Raw genomic sequence first — 20815 nt, forward strand, 5'->3', positions numbered from 1 at the left:
GTTCTGGCTGTGAGAGCTCTGACAGATGTACAGAAGTCTACCATCAGCAAGAACATCCTTCATGCATTAAATAATTAATTTCAAGCAAAGGAAGGTTTGAGTAGATCAGGTCTCTCCACTTAAATGAATGCCTTTGCACAGGTAGTGGTACAATGTGCAGATTTGAGTGAACACAGAACTCTTAGTTTCGAGTAAATATTTATTACCCACATAAAAGCCAGCTCCTGGCTTCTGCCTCTTGGTCACACAAACAGAATCAATAAATAAAGTAGTGTGGCTGTCTGTCCCCAAGGCCACTTCTCGCTTGCACAGACTCTAGGATAGGCACCCCCAAACTCGGCCCTCCAGACGTTTTGGGACTACAACTCCCATCATCCCTAACCAGGGATGATGGGAGTTGTAGTCCCAAAACATCTGGAGGGCCGAGTTTGGGGGTGCCTGCTCTAGGATGTCTCTTCCCCATCCATCAACCTGAATAGTCACAGCACTGCTCCATCATTTAAAATGAAAGTTACTAGGAAATTCAGTTAGGCACCATTTATTGCACACTAAGCAGAAAACTCTATAACTTTTTTGACAGTACAATGTACAATGCTGCTCAACACATCATCTAACAAGACAACAGACCATTACGTTCTGATGTCATTTTAAGTTATTTATATAAAAAGTGCATACAGTGGTATCTCAGTTTATGAACAGCCCTGTTAATGAAATATTCGGTTTACGAACTCCACAAAACCAGAAGTAGTGTTCCCTTTTCTGAACTTTATCTTGGTCTGCAAACAGAAGCTGAATGGTAGAAGGGCATTGGCAGCGGGAGGCCTCATTAGGGAAAGTGCACCTCAGTTTAAGAACAGATTTGGTTTAAGAACGGACTTCAGGAATGGATTAAGTTTGTAAACCGAGGTACCATTGTACAACTAAGTTCATAATAGAACCTGCAATAAATTTGCTATGAATTTATTGTCTGGGAGAAAGCTTTGAACTATGTGTTTTAGTGCTTTTAATGCTCAGAAACAATAAAATTCCTGATGCCAAAGTATCTTGATGAGGAAAAATGCTGTGAGAATGAAACAAACAGGAATCAAATGCGCACTTATTGAGTAAACAACTGACAGTGCAGGTGGGTTTTGCATATTTAGGTATGGCCCAACTGATAGAAAAGTCCTACTGTCCTCCATAAAAGCAGGCAGCTTAGAAATCACACCTAACAAAACAGGCCTAATTGTGAATATGTCCCCACCCCACCCCCGCTAAAAAAAAATAATGGTGTGTTACCATTTATTCATTCCACTAATCTATTATATTCTCTTTTACAAACCTGCTAAGGGATCACCCCTATGTTTTTCCCAAAAATCTTCAAATTCCTTGCGGACCTCCTCATCAATTATAACACCTAACATCTGCTCGTTGTTTACTTGAATGTAATTGGCCTTTAAGACAATCTCTACATCACAACGTGCATCCTGGTGAAAAGGTTTCCACCTCTGCATTACTACTCCATAAACTGTTATATCATCACCTGAGGACAAAAACAAGAACGGTCAAAACAATATTGCACATATCGCATTCTGAACACACAAAGCTTCCTTTGGTTGACTCAGACTATTGGCCCATCTAGCTCAGCATCATTTACTCTGAAGAAGAAGAAGAAGAAGAAGAAGAAGAAGAAGAAGAAGAAGAAGAAGAAGGGGAGTTTGGATTTGATATCCCGCCTTTCACTCCCTTTAAGGAGTCTCAAAGCGGCTAACGTTCTCCTTTCCCTTCCTCCCCCACAACAAACACTCTGTGAGGTGAGTGGGGCTGAGAGACTTCAAAGAAGTGTGACTGGCCCAAGGTCACCCAGCAGCTGCATGTGGAGGAGCAGAGACGCGAACCCGGTTCCCCAGATTACGAGACTACCGCTCTTAACCACTACACCACACTGGCTCTCAACTCAACTCTATACTCTGACTGGAAATGGCTTTCTAAGGATTTGTGCAGGAGCCTTTCCCAACCCTTAAAATAGGAAAGTCAGGAATAAAACTTAGCATTTACATACAGAGCACATTCTTTGCCTCTCTCCCAGTTAACTTTGGTTAATACGAGCAGACATCTGTTTAACAGCTAAATACTTTAGATGCTAGCACTCTGATGGATTGGAATCATAGACTCATAGAGCTGTAAGGGACCACAAGGATAATGTATTCCAACCCCCTGCAGTGCAGGAATCTGTTGCCCAACATGGGGCTCAAACCCCACAACCTTGGGATTAAGAGTCTCACGCTCTACTGACTGAGCTTTCCCTTAATGTCAATGACATTATCTTCTACGTAGCAACTTTTAAAAACTTTTATTTGTAAAGTTTTAGAAGCAATGCAGCTCAAATAAAAATAAATAAACAAGACAATACCTGCTAAAACAAAGTTTAATGCTAACAACCACTAATCAACCAAATTATAAGCAAGGAACAACCGAGTGGTAAACATTATGATTTTTAAATTGTGCATATAAAGAATAATATATCTGGAAACAGATCAAATTTACATTTAGGGTTTAAAAAACTTTGACCTCACCCTTCATCTAGCAATTAGTACTGCAACATGATAAAAGAAATGTTTATTTCATCTAATGGTAATGTAATTAAAGTATGGAATAAATTTATAATGAAAAATGACTTAAAAAAAACATTTAAAAGATCAGTGGGCTAAAAAGAAAATAAGCTACCCCTTCAAATGGAAGTTTCCTGTGACAAGCCACAATTGTCCTAAAGTATCAAGATTTCATATTGTATGACCACAATGCCAGCAAAACAACATGGCATATAACATTTTCATATTAGACAGTAACAACTCTGCTTTCACCTTTTCAAACATGGACAGTCCTAAAGAAGATTTTTTCAAAAGGCAGTGACACAGAACTCACCAGATTTGCAGCTGTCAACTAAGTCATCTTCAAGGACAACTATCATAGAACGAGGAATACTTCCAACAGAGAGCCTTTGAACCTAGTTTGCAAGAAGTGTATGTATTTTATTTCAAGATAAACAATGTTCAAAATAATCCTGAGCTAGAATCCTACAAATATCTCAACAGAAATTACACTTGAGTACCTATGTTGATCATTTGTGGCCTCATCCCTGGGAAATAATTCTTTAGCTACCCAATGGTGTCCAGGCAATCTGCTTTCATTTGGTCTATATTTCAGACAGGTTATGAATACTATGGTGACCCCTTTCCAAATAATTTGCAGCCTGACCCTATGCAAGTTGAGTCATAATTTAATCCATGATGTTCAGTGGGGCTTATTCCCAAATCAATCTGCATAGGATTGTGGCCTTGAAATACTTTTACAGCATGGGGACACTTGACATGTCAAACCAATAAATACAAGGCAATGTGGTGATGAGGTACCAGCTGGGTTGTTACAATTATTTGGGGGTGGGGAGGAAATTAGGAAGGAGCTCAATTGCCACCTTGCTCTTGTACATCAATTTCATGCATTTCTTGGGATTTCCATATGCTGCATACAAAGTTTCCAAAACTTTTCCTGAATTAAAACAAAAGCACTTAAAGAATGCATTTGAATGGGCATGCTGCTCAGATGAAATGGAGTGGGAAGTTAGCCATCAGTGACAATGAAACTAGCCTTTGGTCTTAAACCATTTTAGGTGCTGATCATTTTAATTCACATCTCTCAATGTCTGCTGGAAAAATATCAAGAGAAAAAAATAACTAAACAGCAATGTGGAATGGTACTGTTACCTGATGGTTTATTTAAGCACACCTAATGTGATTTTCCAGGACTGTTGTCTGCTTAAAAATTAAGATGTTCCTTATAAGAAGATGCAAAAATGTGATTTTGCTGCAACACAGGGATTTAATCTATATGTATGCCGGTAATTGTATTGTTTTTGTCCTCCAGGGAAAATTCAGTACAATCTCAACACAGTATATTTGAAGTTTGCCATAATTATTAATAAGATACAGGTAGAATGCAGGCAGAATGGTAAAACAATGCATAATAATTTCTATGCTTGCATCCATGTTACTATAACGGCTATGGCAGTCATCAGGGCATATCATCTGTTTAAGCATTTTGCCAATTTGTGTTAACCCTATTGTGAGATCCTAATTTTGCAGAGATGAATGGTGGGAACTAATGTGCCATGGCTGGGACACAGAATCACGGCAGAAGGTATAGCCAATATTAAAAGGGATGGAGGAGACATATCACTGAAGCTAACGTCTATCCACTGATTTCCATAGCAAAATTAGGACCCCAGAAAAGTCATGGTATTAGTTTAAATATATTTGATACCTGCTCCTGAATCTTGATTTCTTGGTAGTCTCTGCAGCTGTTGGGAGCACAGGATGTTCCAGTGAGGCAAGTAAACTTAGATGAGTTGCAGCCTTCTTCATTAGGACAGGCTGGAGGACGGCAGAAAGCATAGTATTGTTCAAAGTCAGCCTTGACTACAAACACATGCTTGCACTTGTTGCACATGTAATCCCGTTCAAACTCCAGGACTTTCACAAGACTGGTACGAATAACAGTGCCAGTGACTGAGAGGAAGTGTCCCACATCTCTGGTCTTTGGGATGTGTTCTCTGGTTAGCTCTGGGCAAACCGGCAAACCTGGTAAATCAGCACATAGAAAATATTACCCCACAAATGTTAATTAAAGCTATGTTTTCTTATGTCACTGATAAATCCCATCAAGGCTGCATTTTCAATTCCCCAGCAGCACAAGTTTGCAAGGCATTCTCAGATACACCTTGATGTAGAGCTGCCATCAAAGTATTTCATTAACTTGATCTACTACTAACAGCTTGGATGGGGAACTGGTGGCATGCCAACTCTCCACAGTCCCAGTGAACATGGCCAATGGTCAGGGATTATGGGAGCTGTAGTTCAGCAATTTTTAGGGCATACTATGTTTGCTACCCTTGGCCCCTAGTAGAAAGCCAAAGGTAAAGGACCCCTGACAGTTAAAGCCAGTCGCAAATGACACTGGGGTTGCAGCGCTCATCTCGTTTACTGTCTGAGGGAGCCGATGTTTGTCCGCAGACAGTATTTCCAGGTCATGTGGCCAGCATGACTAAGCCGCTTCTGGTGAAACCAGAGCAGTGCACGGAAATGCCTTTTACCTTCCCGCCAGAGTGGTACCTATTTATCTACTTGCACTTTGACGTGCTTTCGAACTTATCTGTCATTAATCTACCATGTGCAATTCTCAATTAATTACATGGTGGACTGTTTTCCACTTGAATGACTTTGAACAAAACTTCTAAAGCAAATGCAGATACAACTGGCTAGAGCAGATAAAACATAACCACATATATCATAAGGGTAATAAGCTTAAAACACATAACTAATACTCAGAGGCTTTAAAGCATATGTGAGTGTCAAGTTTATGATATGCTGGCCACCCACAACCCCCAGAATTCTTGGGTGATGTTTCACCAAAGCCCAAATAGTTATTTTGGATTCATATAGGCAATAAAAAACATTCAGGTTGCTCTTTTACAGCTTTTATTCATGGGATGAGATTACCCTTTGTAGATTGCCAAGAACCCCCTCCTTTCCATGCAGTAGTGTTTTCAAGCTCCTTACAGGCAAGTGGTGCAGGCCCTGTGCTGACAAGATCTGTGGTGGGATTCTTACTGGATGAGAACTCTAGCCTCTTCAATGCCACCCTATTTTGTTGACACAGCCTTTTCACATTTTAGTATCTACATGAAACCACTGAGTGAGGTCATCCAGAATTGTGGAGCAAGTTTTCAGCAATATGCGGATGACACACAGCCTTACTTCTCCTTTACATCTGCAGGTGGAGCAGTGGATGTGCCAGACCATTGTCTTGCCTTGCTAGTGGACTGGATAAGAGCCAATGCACTGAAGTTCACTCCAGATAAGACAGACACACTGTTAGTGGTCAGTTCCCTGTATCAACTTTGTCGCCATCCTATGCACACATTCCAGCTTGTCAATATTGATTCTCATTGTGTCTTTTTATGTTATAAACCACCCTGTGATCCTCTGATGAAGCAGGCATACAAATTTAATAAATAATAAAATAATTATTTTATTTCTCCATGTTCTTGTGGCCTTGGAAACTATTTATGTTTTACCGGAATTCTACATAGGGAGATAGCTAGCAGGAAACTCCCATGTCAACCTATAATGTTCTCAAAGCCTTGGCAAGCATTCTGTGATCACTGTGAGACCATATTCTGCTTTATCTCTATAAGACAGATCACCCCTGCCCCAACTGCATCCCCGCCCCCCATTTGTACACATTTCACTAAGTCCTTTGCAATAAATGCTAAATCTGCAGGTTCATAGAACTGCTGACTACACAGATTCATATTAACTGATACATCCATAGGTTATAGTTATAAAGATATGCAAGGCCTTATAGAGGGAAAATTGATGGCATCACACTATCTCCTCCTGATAACAATACTCTTCCTCAGTGTGACACTACAGGTGCATACAGGGAGGAAGCCTTTGAGGGGAGTGATTAACAAAAATAGATCACAAAACACACCGTACTTTTAAAAACAAAAACACCCCATTGTTCAGTCAGAACACAAAGTAAGCCCTGGAGAGAGTGAGTGTGTGTGTGTTATTGTAACCTTGGAGATATTATACTCTCTACATAAATTAAGAAGAGCTTCATGTTTTCCCACCATTTTGCCTGCAGCATCCTTTTTTCTATTAATAGGCCTAAACTCGACGACCTTCTTAAAGCACAGCTTATGCACCTCAAGCCAGAGAGAGCTCCAGCACTTCAGTAAGCTACTGCACATCTTTTTGGCATGGTTCTCAGGCAAAGCATCAGACAAGCAGACAACTGAGATCCAAAAGTAAAGCATTTGAAGAATAATAGGAGCCACCTTGTTTTGCCCTTTAAGATAAGAGATAGGGAGGCCAGCAAGCAAAGGGATGCAGTCATCGAGGGGGGGACTGAGACCATTGGTCAGAGAATAAATATTATAATGGAAAAAAGGAACAATAATTAATAACATCAGTAAAATCTAGGAGCTGGTGGGACTGAGTAAGAACCATTTCAGAGGGAGGGAAAGGTGGAGACCTGCCGAAAGCGTGTGGCAATCCTGCATGCCACTTTGAACTGTCTGGAGACAGGCAGGGAGAAAAGAAAACTGTGAACAAAACAGCAGACTCCAACCTCCCCTTTTTACATTCTATAATCATTAAGATTCTTTGTAATAAATGAATAAATAAATAAATAAATTACACTAATGCCTGGAGAGTTCAATGCAATTCAATACATGGTTGCAATCTGATGAAATTCATACCTGATATCCTGGCATGAAGGTTCTGTTTAACAACAAAGTCATCCGTTTGAGGAACGGACTGAGAAAGGGTCATGGCTGCCCTGCGCAACGCATTGTCAAAAACAGGGAGCACTTCATTGGGAAAAGCATTAAAATATTCACCAACTTCCATGTTGGTCTCAAATAGCGTCATAGCATCAACAATAACTGGGTAATGCATATCGTCATCTTTTTCTCTTAAAATCAGCAAGAGGTCATTTTTGTGGTGTTCCAGAACATACGACTCAAACACTTGTCCAATTAGGTTTATCTGTTCCGTACTTAGAAGCATAGTGAACCTATAATTAGAAAATGAAAAAAATTTCATTAAGCCAGTAAAAATGCACATCTTTAAATTATTTGCAGACGACCTTTCTTTTTCTTTTGGGTTCCATTGTGAGGGATGGCTATAAATTGAATAAATGAATAAAATAATTTTTAAAACACATTCTGGACTTGTTTCTACAATTGACTTTGAACTTTTATCATGTTTTCTGCCTACCGTAGTTTCTGGTGGAAATTCTCTCCCACATCTCCTGTACTTCTATAAATTTCAGTAACAATGTTTATTTTTACATGGTGTGTTCCCCACCAACTTTTATTTATTCATATTCTTATTTAAACAATTTACATACTGCTTAACTACAGTAGTCTCTAAATGATGCACAGAAAATACAATAAAGGTAAACATCAGTTAAAACTATAAAATCAGAGATTAGTTAAAATGCCTGCTAGAATAAATAAGTGTTCCATAGGCGCCAGAGGTTCAACAGGGTTGAATGACCTCAACTGGAAGGGAGTTCCATAAAACTGGGCCAACAATACAAAATGCATAGTTTTGGGCGGATACGAGCCATGCCTCTGAACCATGGGGGACCACCAACAGTGTTTCCTCTAATACCTCAGTGATTGGGCAGGTATAGGCCAGAGATCACCAACTGGATGCCTGTGCGAACCATGGTGTCCATGAAAATGTCCCAGAAGCTGAGCTTTCATTTCTTAAAATTTAAGTCTCAGGCCCTCCTAGAAAGAAAATTATGGGGCAAAATGTGCAGGTACTAAGGGGCACCCCAAAACTTGTTCTGTCAGAGGAAGTGAAACCCCAACCAGAACTGGAAATTTTCTAGTCTCTTGGGCACAGGAACCACGACCCCACGGAGCCTCTGTCTTCCCAGGGCTCAGGTTCACTTTATTGGCCCTCATCTAGTCTACTGTGCCCAGATAATGCTTGACATCACACACAGCCTCTCCTGATTCAGATATTATGGAGCAGTAGAGCTGTGTGTCATCTGTGTACTAATGACACTTTGGGACCAAACTCCCAAAAGACCGCATGGGGGACAATAATGTACCCATTATACCTATCTGGTGTTTAACAAATGATAAACATTATTACTGATATAGCAAATCAGTTCTTATCCGACCATGCCTATTTATTTAAACCGACAAATTTAAAACTGCTCTTTCACGCACAGAGCTCTGAAAAGGCAGGCTTCTAAGTTTTAGCAAGCAGGTAAGAATTTCGGAAGCTCCATTCTTTTATTGCAACATGTGAGCTGCCCTGAAAATTAAAGGGTGGTGTTATACTGCAAATCGGCTGAGCAAATAAAAAAATAAATCAATGTTTGATTTTAAATTGAATTAAAAATCAGTATTTTTAATACCTCCTAATACTCTGGGTATGCATCAGCTGTAGTTTGGTTCAGTTATCAACCTGAGCAATGCTCACTGGTTAACTTCCATGTATCTAAGACACTGGGGCAGCCAAGGTGGCTCCCTCCAGATGTTAGGATCCAGCTCCACTCAGCCCCAGCCTGCAGGGGTCAGGTATGATGTAGTCCTACATTGACCGGAGGGTGGCACCTTGTTCTGAAGACGGGTACAGGAGCTCACAGAACTTTTGCCTTCTGACCAGGAAGCCTTGAAAACTCTCTTTTTGGTGCTTCAGGACTGAACAGGAAGGAAGACACCAGGACTCCTGCTCCAGTAATCACTGTGGAGCTGGGCAGCTGCAAGTTTTGCGGGGTAGAGGGGAGGCCAAATTCCTTCTCCTCCACCGCCATGTCGCCCTTGACTTCGGGCCTCCTTATTCATTTTTTATCACAGGTGTTCTTGCAGCTCACCCGGCAAAGCGGTCCCCACAAAAACCTAACACGCTGCTGACTACCGGTATGTCCCCAGAGCGGAGGGAGAGGCACTTTGCGCATGTTCTCTTCTCCACACGCTCAGTCGTACTGAGCTCTGATCGAAAACATTGCGCGCCTCAGGCTAAACGCTCTCAGGCAAGCGCTGCGTGCGGACGGGGGAGGGAGGGGAAGCACCGAGCCGGCTGCAGCCCCAGAAGGAAGCGGCATTTCCCGCCTCCGGAGCGCAGCGCTCGTGGGAAGCAAAGCCCCGCCCCGCCGCCGTGCTCAGGGCGCCGGGAGCCCCCGGGGGTTGATGGTTTTGTGACTTGTTGCAAAGAGCAGAAGCCGTAAAGGGGCGGCGGGAGAAGAAGTCGGCTGCAAAGTAAAGCGAGGCTGAAATGGAAGATCCGCCTGTGTACAAACCAATTCCGCCGCTGTGGGAGACGCGGAGTGGCGTCTTCGCTAGGAAGCGTGTGGAGGAGGAAGTAACCCCGGAGGAGCGCGTTATTGGGGGGAAAGAGAAAGAAAGAGCTCCCCCGCTTTTCCTCCGGGGGTTCCGTCAGGACTTACCCAGGCGGGTCGGCCGGCAACTCCTCGCAGTCTTCACTGCCGCCGGCGGGTGGAAGCTGCGGTGGGTGGGACGAGCGCTGTGCAGTTGGCGGGAGCGACGAGGCGCCTCTCGGTCCCCGCCTTCTCTCCCAAGTTCGCTCCGGCCCGTTCAGCTGAGCTGGCTGCTGGTTATTAGGAGGAGCTTGGGAGAGTTGATGCGAGACGCCGGAGAGAAGAGGAGGAGGATAGTGATGCCTCTCTTCTCAGGAATAAACCCAAGGAATCAGCAGCGGTGGGGAGAAAGTGAGTTGTTACTCCCCTCTCCTCCCGCCCCTAACTAGAGGTCAGGCAGGGGTGCAAAGATTAGCAGCGCGCGAGCATAGGCGTGCAATGGGGGCTTATGTCCCGGTAACTTGCCCTTTTCATGTGAGCCTCGCTTGGGCATCGGATTGCGTCCTAGCCAGTGGCGTAGCGTGGGGGGTGCAGGGGGGGCGGGCCGCACCGGGCGCAACATCTGGGGTTAGGGCAAATCCATGGGTTAGGGGGCGCAAATCCACGGGTTAGGGGGCGCAAATCCACGGGTTAGGGGGCGCAAATTACTTGCCTTGCCCCGGGTGCTGACAACCCACGCTACGCCACTGGTCCTAGCCTAAGACTCTTAACGGGATTACCTGGAAGGTATTGCCCTTTGAACTTCGTACCACTTGTGAATAAATATAATGGTAGGCATATGTGTTTATTAATTAAGCACCTAAGTGGCAAGCATTGTCGGGAACAACGTATATGCAAAATATTGAGAGTTGTGGGGGTTAGCCTGCACGTGGCCCAAGTCCCTTCTAAATTCTGGGGTTCTGGATCCAACGAGGGTTAAAACTGTAGGATTCCATAGTTGAAGCAGCCAGGCCAGCTTCTCTGTGTTAATGGACCTAAGCATGGTTATTAGTATAACAAGTGGTTTTGTGCCAGAGGGCAAATTGGTGGGTCCTGCTTCCTCACCTGGCTTATAGTAAGTAGGACAATGGTGTGTGAGAGCTGGGAGCAAGGAGCAGGCAGAAGCCAGTTAGTGAGAGCCATGCCTGATTTCTGCTGGAATCCAAGGCTGTGACTATGGGAGAAGCAAGACCTTCTAGTGTGTTAATGCTGTGAACCCCTCCATTGTAGGCTCAGGTTGTATAGATGTATAAATAAACCATGTATCATAAAGACAACAGTCTGCTGTCTCTCATTTCAAGGAAACTGATCCGTGGTTAAGCTCCTGGAACCCCTGGAATGTCACACTGCTTGGAGATTAGGGTGGTGTGCAACAATATATAAAGGGTAGAATACGTTCAATTTCCCTACAGTAGGAAAATCTACTTTATAAAAACCCTGAACTCTTGGGGACAAGGACTAAACTGTGATCTTCCAGGCGTTGCTGGACTACAAATCCCATACTCACTGGTGGTTTGCCATGCTGGCTGGAGCAGATGAAGGTTAGAATCCAACATCTGGAGAGCTACAAATTACTCAATCCCACCACAGGCATTCTCGGTCTCTGCCTCTATGTCCGATATGGGGATGATAATACTGGCCTACCTCATCAAACTGCTGGAAGGATTACTGAGATACTGTATAGGAAGTCCTTTGAACACTTAAAAAAACCTCAAGTTTGAGTACTTGCCTGCAGCCCTCCATCCAGAAACAACTGGGTACAATGACTGCTGTGGCACTTTTTCTAGCTGCATTGTGAGTTGTTATGATACGATACAATAATCTTTATTGTCATTGTCCCATACAGAACAACGAAATTGAAAAATCTACATAAGACATTCAAAAACCAACCAGCCTGCTATCCCAGCCATCCCAACCTGGTTAGCCCCCTAAAAACTCCATTTTTAAATACAATATACTCCCATAGAGACTCCTTACACTGCGTTTAAAACCAAAATTGCATTTGGATAGTTTCTCAGGTGGCTAGTCCTAGTCTTATGTTACCTATGTTTATGTGGAATTTCCGGGGTGGGGTGGCACGTTTCTATTTTCCCCTCATGAACGCTCATGTCTAAAGTCTTTAAAACAGAGGTGGCTAATCTGTGGCCCTCCAGCTGCCACTGAACTATAGCTACCAGTCCCAGCCAGCATAGCTGGGATTAATGGGAATTGTGGTATAACTACATCAAAAGCTCTGCAAGTTAGCCACCTGTTTTAAATTGTAGAAAATGCTTTTAAAAAGTTAAGTATGACCTTATGCAGTGCTCCTTTCTGCCTTCATTCTTCCCTTCTTTACTAGATAATCAGGGCTGACCCTTGTCTCTCTCCTGCCAATACACTGATGCCGATGATGCCACTGCAACTATAAAATAGCGGTATCACAGGCAACCTATAGTATTGTTGTCTACATCCTTGCCTTGGGCTTTTTACCCAAGCTACTGTAGAGTTGTACCGTTCTATGTTCAGTAGGTGGTAACAGCTAACAGTCAGTTTAGCTAATCTATTGTCTTAATTCCGGTGATAAAGGTGGAGAATGCAGATACTCAGTTAAGTTGGCCTTCCTTTTGGACACCACCACATCGGTGACAAGGTACAGAGCAGGATAAGGACTTTCCTTAAGACCCAAGGGTACATCATACAGAGCAGAATCAGCATAAATCATAAGCAACTGTGTTTATACAAGAATTGCCTTTTGCTCATAGGTTCCATCACAAATATTAACAAATAGAGGATGACAAGAGTTTCCTTTATTCATCCATTTCTGAGGAGCAATGTATGTGTAAATATCTTATCAATGTGCACGCATTCCCACAATTTAGAACCTATTATTTTAAAAGTTTAGTGTGTTGGTGGGGAGAGCAACTTACAAACTGACAACACAGACAATAGAATGATTCGTTCTCGGCATACTTATATTGCTGAAAATTATTATCTCCTTATGCCTAGTTTGCATTCTCCCAGGATTCCTCAAAGGACCTTGTGATGATTTTTACAGCACTTTTATTATTATCATAAGTGCCATCAATAAGCTTAGTGTTTTACCTAGGTTCATAAACAACCAATGGACTTAAGAATCTAAATTTTGACAGTGGGAAGAGCAAGAGGGTAGGGGAGCAAGAAATGACAATTGTAAGGAACAAATACAAACAATGTATCTCTCACTTGGTTATTACAACTGGGAATGAGGATTTGAGGTTTAAAGAACTGCTTCAGAAAAAAAGCACAGCAAAGAGTCAGGGCAGTATCTTAAAGATTAACAGTTTTATTCGTTGTGACATTAGCTTCTGTGTAATAGAATTCATTTCATTAGATGCAACAGATCCAGCAGATGAAGATGATTTTAGTCCATGAAAGCTTATACCACAATCAATCTGTTAAGTCTTTAAGAAGCCCTAAGACTGTTTTTGCTGCAACTGACTAGCAGAGAGAAGGGGCACCACAGAGAATTCCAACCTTGTGGTGTAAATAAGATTAAACTGGCATAGGCATTTGGGGATTGGAACAGGCTGTTGAGAGAGCTGAAGGCATAGAGGCTACAGATAGACACATACAAAAATATTAGAGCAGAATGGCAAGGTGGAGCAAGTGTCTGAATTACTCTGAAGCAAAGGACAGGTTAAAAACAAAAACAGTAAAACAAAACCCGTTTGATCAGGATATTTAAAAAGCTGTGGAATTATTTTCCCAGCAATGCCAGGATTGTGTCCATATGGTATAATCCTGCCTAAACTTTCCTATGTTTCTTTGTCTTATGGTGTAGCTTCATCCACTTTTGCCATCAAGCCCTGCCCATGCTATATGATATAGTGACATAGTATGTAGGCATCTTTGAAAACACATTGAAAGGAGTAGAGAACAGCATTTTCCACAACACACACACAGGTTTGGATCACAGAAATCATCAACCTAAAATAGTCTAACTGGGGCGGGGGCTTGTATTTTGCTTGTGGGAGGTTAAAAAATTGATAAGGATAGTACGGATGTTGAGGGTTTTTCCCATCTAGAATTGATAAGTAAAGCAATATTTTTAAACGTTATGTCCACAAACTTTCTAATTCCTGTCTGTGGAATGTAAGAACAAGCTTAAATAATGCAAATTTTCCATTGGAGATAGTGAATAGCTTCACTTAAGTCACTTTTATGTGTACACCACATAAAGGGAAAAGCTGTGCGAACCTGTCCTCAGGATTCTGCAATGCAGCCAGCCCCCAAGTACACGGGAAAGGGACTTTATATGTGAAGAATACATGAGTTGCTGATATGAGAGGATGATTTTTGGAAGAAGATTTACGCATCTAGCTCATTACAGGCCTTTTAAGGCAAGTTTTAAAACTGCTTCAGGACACCTAGGAGCTCTTTGACACTTATTAGGGTTGCTCAGTTAGTAGTTTCTCTGAAATGAATAAGGTTCTCTGAAAGGCAGCATGCCTAGCAATATTGATCTTCCCCCATGAAGAGCATTTTGTAAACAAGAAAACCGAAGCAAAGTAAACTTTAAAGATTGCTATACCTATACATAACAGTAAAGGTAAAGATACCCCTGACCGTTAGGTCCAGTCGTGGCCGACTCTGGGCTTGCGGCGCTCATCTTGCTCTATATAGGCCGAGGGAGTCGGCGTTTGTCCACAGACAGCTTCTGGGTCATGGCCAGCATGACTAAGCCGCTTCTGGCAAACCAGAGCAGCGCACGGAAATGCTGTTTACCTTCCCGCCGGAGCGGTACCCATTTATCTACTAGCACTTTTGGTGTGCTTTCGAACTGCTAGGTGGGCAGGAGCTGGGACCGAGCAACGGAAGCTCACCCTGTCGCGGGGATTCGAAACACCGACCTTCTGATTGGCAAGCCCTAGGCTCTGTGGTTTAGACTACAGCACCACCTGCATCATACCAGGTGCAAATATTTCTCATTTTTAGAGCTCTTTTGATAAAATAATGTAGTGACCTCAAAGAAGAAAAAAGAAACACAACACAACAAATACTTCAGAACATCATAGCAAAATCATCCAGTGTGTTTTATTTCACACAACAGCCAAGAAATCTGACTTTGACTCGATATGGCTTTCTTCTAATGTAAAGGCTGCATATACCTACAGTTAAATCCATCAACCATAGAGTATCTGCCAAACACTGCTTTAGATTAGCAGCAAAACATTAGAACACTGCTTCCAGTGAAGCTTTCAGGCTGAGTTTGCAAGAGATACATTTTTAAAATTCTGATTTAGAATATTTTATATTTTATATGAAAACATACAAATTATTCTTTTATACATATGCTACATATAAAACTTATTGTAACTATTAATGGTACCTTTGATTATGTTTTTGCATAATGGGAAGACATGGTCAGGGCTTCAGCAGAAATAATGAAGAGCTATAATTCTGTATCGAAGGATAAAAATCTTATTTAAAATAATCAAGCAATCCCCCCTCTTTTTTTTAAAGATACAAATATCAGGTCTGAAAGTACATTCATAAAAGAAAAAAATTCTCCCTGAGATTACCAGTGTCAGCTGCATTGTGGTAATCTTGGAATTGACAATATCATCAACAAAAGTATATAAACCAGATTTGCCATGGTATTACATATTTTCTGCCAGAGAGATTGCACATCTGTAAGACAAGTGTAATAGAGTGGAAAATCAGGCTCATTTGCCATATGAAAAAGGTCATGTGGTCCCTGCTTAATTTTATAATGTAAGATGGAACATCTTTCTTTGTAAGTTAAGTATGCTGGAGCTCTAATGAAAGATTTGCATGCTTTATTATGCATAATTGATTTAGCACTATTTTTTTTTGTAAAGCCTGAGTTTTGCTCCCAAATTATAATGTCCTCAAAATGCAGATTTCCATAAATGATTATTCATTAATACAGCATTACATAGTGTAGTACCCCACATGTTCTAAAGAGCACTGTCTTTGTAGGTATTTATAAAATATTTGACAAAAGTTTGATGAAATCCAACATTAAAATATAGTAATTATAATTACTAAAGGGCAGATCAGTTGTAGATAAGAAATAAGGATGCCATGTTCTTACTATGTTCTTAAAATCACTCTAAAGGCCATCAGCTATACTACTGCTATTTATTTTGCATTCTTCACCACTTTTAGAGTAAACACAATTTTTAAAGTCAAGTTCTACAAGATAACTAAATAAAAACAGAAGGATTTAAACATATCTTCCCGCAGTCTGATTTTTAAACTGTTGACAGTTTTATTTTGATATACAATAACCATGCAACTGATTGCATTTGGGATGGGAGACAGGAGGGGGAAAGCCTTTCCTGAAACCAAAGAAAATACATATTTATAGGAAAATGGGTAGGAAGCTTTAAGTTTCTTCTACGAAAATTTGTTATGCAGTAATTACAAAGTTTAAATACTCTTCCATTTTAAATAAAAATAAAAGTGTCATTAAGCACATTTATATTACCATGTCAAGTGATTCCAACAAATATCACATAAAATACAGTGCATTTTCAAATCAGAGAGACAAAATACTTTCTCATTCACAGTGTTTGACATATTACAGGTAAGCTTGTTCACATAAGGGTTTATTTTAAGGTCATGCTCTTATGAACAGTCCACACCACACTGTGCCACACACAAAAATAATCTCTCAGAATGTGAAGTAACGGGCAAACCATTCCTGACGTTGTGGATCGGGTGAAGCCATTGGAGAAGCTTCAGTCTGAGGAGGGCTAAATTCATAAAAAGAAAAGACAGATTTAACCTACAACCAACAGTGAAAATGCAGAAGGCCTGGAAAAAGCACAAAGAAGCCAATACATAGCACACGATGTTTGCAAATCAAGTATCACGTCATAGGATAACCTGATTTAGTTAATGCCCATTTTTACTATTTCCGATCATCCACTCCATTGGAGAGCATCAGCAGCACATGGTCACTAAGCCACATAAGAGGGTGGGGGAAAATAGTATTTTTGGGGAGGCGGGGGAATGAATGGGATGGCTGCCTTTTAAAAAAAATGTACTGTGGGGAAAAGCGATTTTTGGAAGATCCTCTTTTAGCATCCTTTTCTTCTGGTCAAATTAGTTGTCAGAAGTATGATGCAAGCATCATATTCTTAAATACGTGCAGAATGAAAACTAATCTATGTATTTTAACTGTTTCATAGCCCAAACTAAATTATTGTAGGTTCATGCACATGGGGTTAGATATGTTATAACAAGGAATTCAGTGCAAAGCAAACACACTTGCCACCCACAAATATAATTCCCAAATATACCTGCATGATGCAATCTTTATATTACTTTAACGTGCTAGTAAAATGTAATTGTTAGAAAAAATTAATAAAATAATCCCTACCGTTTTGGGGGGGTAATACAAGGCACGAAATAATTTGCAATGGAAACTCCAGCATCGCAATCCATGAATTCATGCACATGCATGTTAGTGACGCCTGAGCAAACATGCATACCACATGCACAGGGAAAAATAAGGAACATTTAATATTACAGGAACTCTACTTTGCCTTTAGAAAAAAATATACTATAAAATTTTATCACTCTCTCTTCTGCCCCCAGACTATATTTTGCAGGTAACACTGAAGTGGAATTAAGAAGCAGGATGGAAAGGGCTTTTACTCACCAGACTATCAAGCACTATATATTTGACTTAATCTGATAGTAAAACTCATTCCATCACTTCCTAAAGCAAAGCTAAACTTGGGTATTTTAATGCTGAAACCCAGCATTAAATACATGCAGATATTTACACATATTCTAAGCTTGTTTCCAATAAAGATTTTATCTGAGGTAAGGAAAGGGAATAAATCAGCACACATTCATCTAACACAGAAAACAGTTTTGCCAGGTAAGATCCACTGTTACACAATAAAGACCTTTAATATGGGGATTGTAACATTCTGAAAGGACAGCTAGTAATAACACAAACATTTAACACAATTGTTCATAAATGTAAACAATTGAAAGCACATGAACCATACTGACTGTAGTTCATTAGAAAAATGAAAGAAGGGTTCCAGACTTATTAGAAAAGGGGAGAGGAATTACATTTCAACAAGTTTTACAATAAAAAAGGAATACTGTAAAGAGGCTTAAAATATAGTGTGAAAATTAAGATTCGAAGTAAGATTTGTACTCCTGTGTTGTTCTTAAAGACATGTGGGTTCAGCTAAAAAGAAATAAAAAATTTCTCCAAGTTAGGAAAAACAAAAACTGGTGAGACAGTGCTCACCTCAAAACCGTCTTGGGCTCTTTGGGTGGTATAGGATGTGGAAGTGGTCTGCTGCTGTTGAACTCAATATCATGGATGGGTGAATTTGGAATAGGATCCAGGCGGTTAGCATGTCCATTGCCCACTCCACTAGATTCCAGAGCACTTAGATTGGGGACACTCACAAACCTGTTTGCTGATTTATCATTCTTCTTCTTTTGCTGCATTGAAAATAACAAATGTAAGGAAGGGCCTGTACAGATAAGGAAATTACTTGGGCTTTTAAAATTCTCATTTCTTTGTTTCACCTGAAAGTGAGGGTTTGGATATTATTTATTTATTACAGTTTTAGTACAGCTGCATTTAAAGTGTTCTCCAGAGGGATACGAAAGCTAAATGCTCCAGCCAGTTTACTGCAATATTGAAGAGCTTGACTTAGCTTTAAATAATTTTGACAGTTTTAGTCTGTGTGCAGATTCTTCTTCTTAAAGAACAATGTTAACTTTCTTTTTTACAATAACATGGTATTGGTCCAACTACAGAAACGTAGTGGGATAATCTGTTAGTTTCTAGTCTAATTACAGCCTCTTCCCAATGTCCATGCAACTTAAAAGAAAACTAGTAAACTTCACTCCTAAAGGAAATCTGACAGATAGAAAAAAAAACCCCTCTCTATGAAAGTATATAATGGGCTAGATCAAGACTTAGTCACAATGAGGGACCCACATGTGGGGGGCTGCTGAGGGCCCAGTCAAACATGGCACCACCCTGGTTCCACAGTACTTTGTATAGGACTATATTATCCACCAACACTCTTTCTGTGGCCATCATCTTTCTAAAATGTTTACTCACAAATAAAACTTGTTTAACAAAGGTCTTTTAAAATATTGATTAAAAGTTTCCTGTTCACAGAGTCTGCTTGTTTAACTGCTTCCCTCTTGGTTCCAACTGGAGAACTGATTGATAGCTCCTTAATTGCTCCTTGAATAATCAATCTCTTAATTGCCCTAGTGTCAGTTTATGTTCTCATTGTGGTGGAGGGCAACATTTTTTACAGATCTATTCAGTTTATTATTCTTTTCATATTTTATATCAAAATAAAACTATAAGGAATAAAAATAATGAAAGGAAACAGTCATTAAAGCCTCCCTGGTGAGAACAGAAAAAATAAATTGGGACAACTACCATAGTTTCAAATCGACAGTAAGCAATAAAATGGGAAGGAACTGTAAATAGGAAACTTTTATCTAATCATATACGAGACCTGAGAAGCCTCAATAGTACTTTCCTGTCTATACTGGACAGGGTGCTCAATTGTGTTTTATTGCTGCAAAAAAGAGAGCCACAAATCAGGTATGACAGGAGTTTAATACTGAAAGCATTTGATAGCTACACTTTGACACTGACATTGTCCCAATTCTTTGTAAAATGTGGGTGAACAAAGAATGGCAATTCCAGAGGAAAAAGGCTAGTGTGAAAGCAACCTTAGTGAGTTTTTCCAGCCGCATGCCAGGCTGTTTCCACTAGATGGCACACATGGATCTATTCTTCAGAGTGAAGTATCCTTACTGCAAGACTCCAACAGACAGATGAACTGGTGATGCCACTAATAAGATTTTAGTATCAACCATTTATCAATTTGCAAAAACCAAACAATTATTTGCTTTTTTTAATCAAGTCAAAACTTCAATTTTGCCATAACATTTGTGATGTTTTGGTTGGTCCTAATATAAAAGGTATTGTCAAACTGGGTTTTACTTTTTTTTCTAGACCAACACTGCTTCCCTTGCTTTTTCTCCACAGTGTGCATGCTCACTACGGGAATGGGATTTGGATCTCAAGAAACAACTTCATAATGACTGCACACCCCCTGCACAATTGAATAGTCATCTAGAAGGGGCCTAAGAGATCAAACCGCAGAAAGGACTAACAATGTGGAGATTTGGAAAAAGGAAACCTCCGTGTCTGCAATAATTCTTAAAAAGGTTCAGGTTTGTCGTCCCAGGCAGTAGGTTGTGGGGGACAGGAAAATAGCATCCTGCTCTGATGTTGCTGCATGTCAGAGGGGAGAGGCATACCAGCAACCTCTGAAGTAAGTGGAACCTGGCTGCAATATAAGGAGTCACCAAGCATGTGCTGTACCTTTCTCTCTCATGCCATGTCACTGTCAGGACCAGCAGGAATGTAAAGGAGTCGTCAGGGCCTGAGGATGAGGAGGTATGGCTGGTTATGGCCTACCTGCTTATTAGAAGACATGGGTGACCGTAGAAAGCCCTGCTTCCTTGCCCACCCCAGGAAGAGAAGTTGAGAAACTACAGTGGCAGAATATGACATGAACCTGCAGGCTTCCTTCTCTTGGACACTACTGAGAGAAGGAAGCCTGTATGGGCCACAAAGGGGAGAAAGACTTTTGTCCCTTCATGCCCTGGCCCCCTGCTGCCAGCATCTTGCCACTGATAGAAAGAAGTCTCTGGGGGCGTCCTTCTTTCAGTTCTTTACTGAAAAAATTCAGTAAAAACAAAACTGCACACTCTAAAACATAATACAGAAGCATACTGCTGCATCATACACACTCCACTCTGCCCATTCTGTCTCCCCAAGAACCAAACTTTCAGCCTTGGGAGAACAAACCTTGTATTCTGCTTGTGC

General features: G+C 40.9%; 2 protein-coding genes across 21 annotated transcripts in view; both read right to left on the minus strand.

The window, feature by feature from the left end:
• The window catches only part of MCM9 (minichromosome maintenance 9 homologous recombination repair factor), a 49764-nt gene extending 37441 nt beyond the window's left edge, over positions 1–12323 (minus strand). For 2 of the 7 annotated variants that reach the window (XR_014546890.1, XM_083608509.1), the window contains exons 1-5: positions 8986–9809; positions 7304–7620; positions 4300–4616; positions 2905–2986; positions 1322–1522 (exon numbers count right to left, since the gene is read on the minus strand). Coding sequence is in view for 6 of the 7 variants with exons in the window: in XM_083608509.1 (XP_083464635.1) it covers positions 1322–1522; positions 2905–2986; positions 4300–4616; positions 7304–7620; positions 8986–9008 (940 nt within the window). In the remaining variant the exon portion in view is untranslated. Of the gene's footprint in view, positions 1–1321; positions 1523–2904; positions 2987–4299; positions 4617–7303; positions 7621–8985; positions 9810–9870; positions 10453–12219 lie in introns of those variants that run through there. The other 5 variants (XM_083608512.1, XM_083608510.1, XM_083608511.1 and 2 more) reach the window with 5 other exon arrangements.
• A 2631-nt stretch (positions 12324–14954) lies between these two features.
• Positions 14955–20815, minus strand: part of FAM184A (family with sequence similarity 184 member A) — a 65852-nt gene continuing 59991 nt past the window's right edge. For 9 of the 14 annotated variants that reach the window (XR_014546886.1, XM_083608499.1, XM_083608503.1 and 6 more), the window contains 2 exons: positions 18188–18387; positions 14955–16667 (listed from right to left, as the gene is read on the minus strand). Coding sequence is in view for 10 of the 14 variants with exons in the window: in XM_083608499.1 (XP_083464625.1) it covers positions 16586–16667; positions 18188–18387 (282 nt within the window). In the remaining 4 variants the exon portion in view is untranslated. Of the gene's footprint in view, positions 16668–17296; positions 17391–18187; positions 18388–20815 lie in introns of all 14 variants that reach the window. The other 5 variants (XR_014546887.1, XR_014546888.1, XR_014546889.1 and 2 more) reach the window with 2 other exon arrangements.

The sequence above is a fragment of the Podarcis filfolensis genome (assembly GCF_964270895.1).
Source record: "Podarcis filfolensis genome assembly, chromosome: 3".
In the NCBI taxonomy this organism is placed as follows: Eukaryota; Metazoa; Chordata; class Lepidosauria; order Squamata; family Lacertidae; genus Podarcis; species Podarcis filfolensis.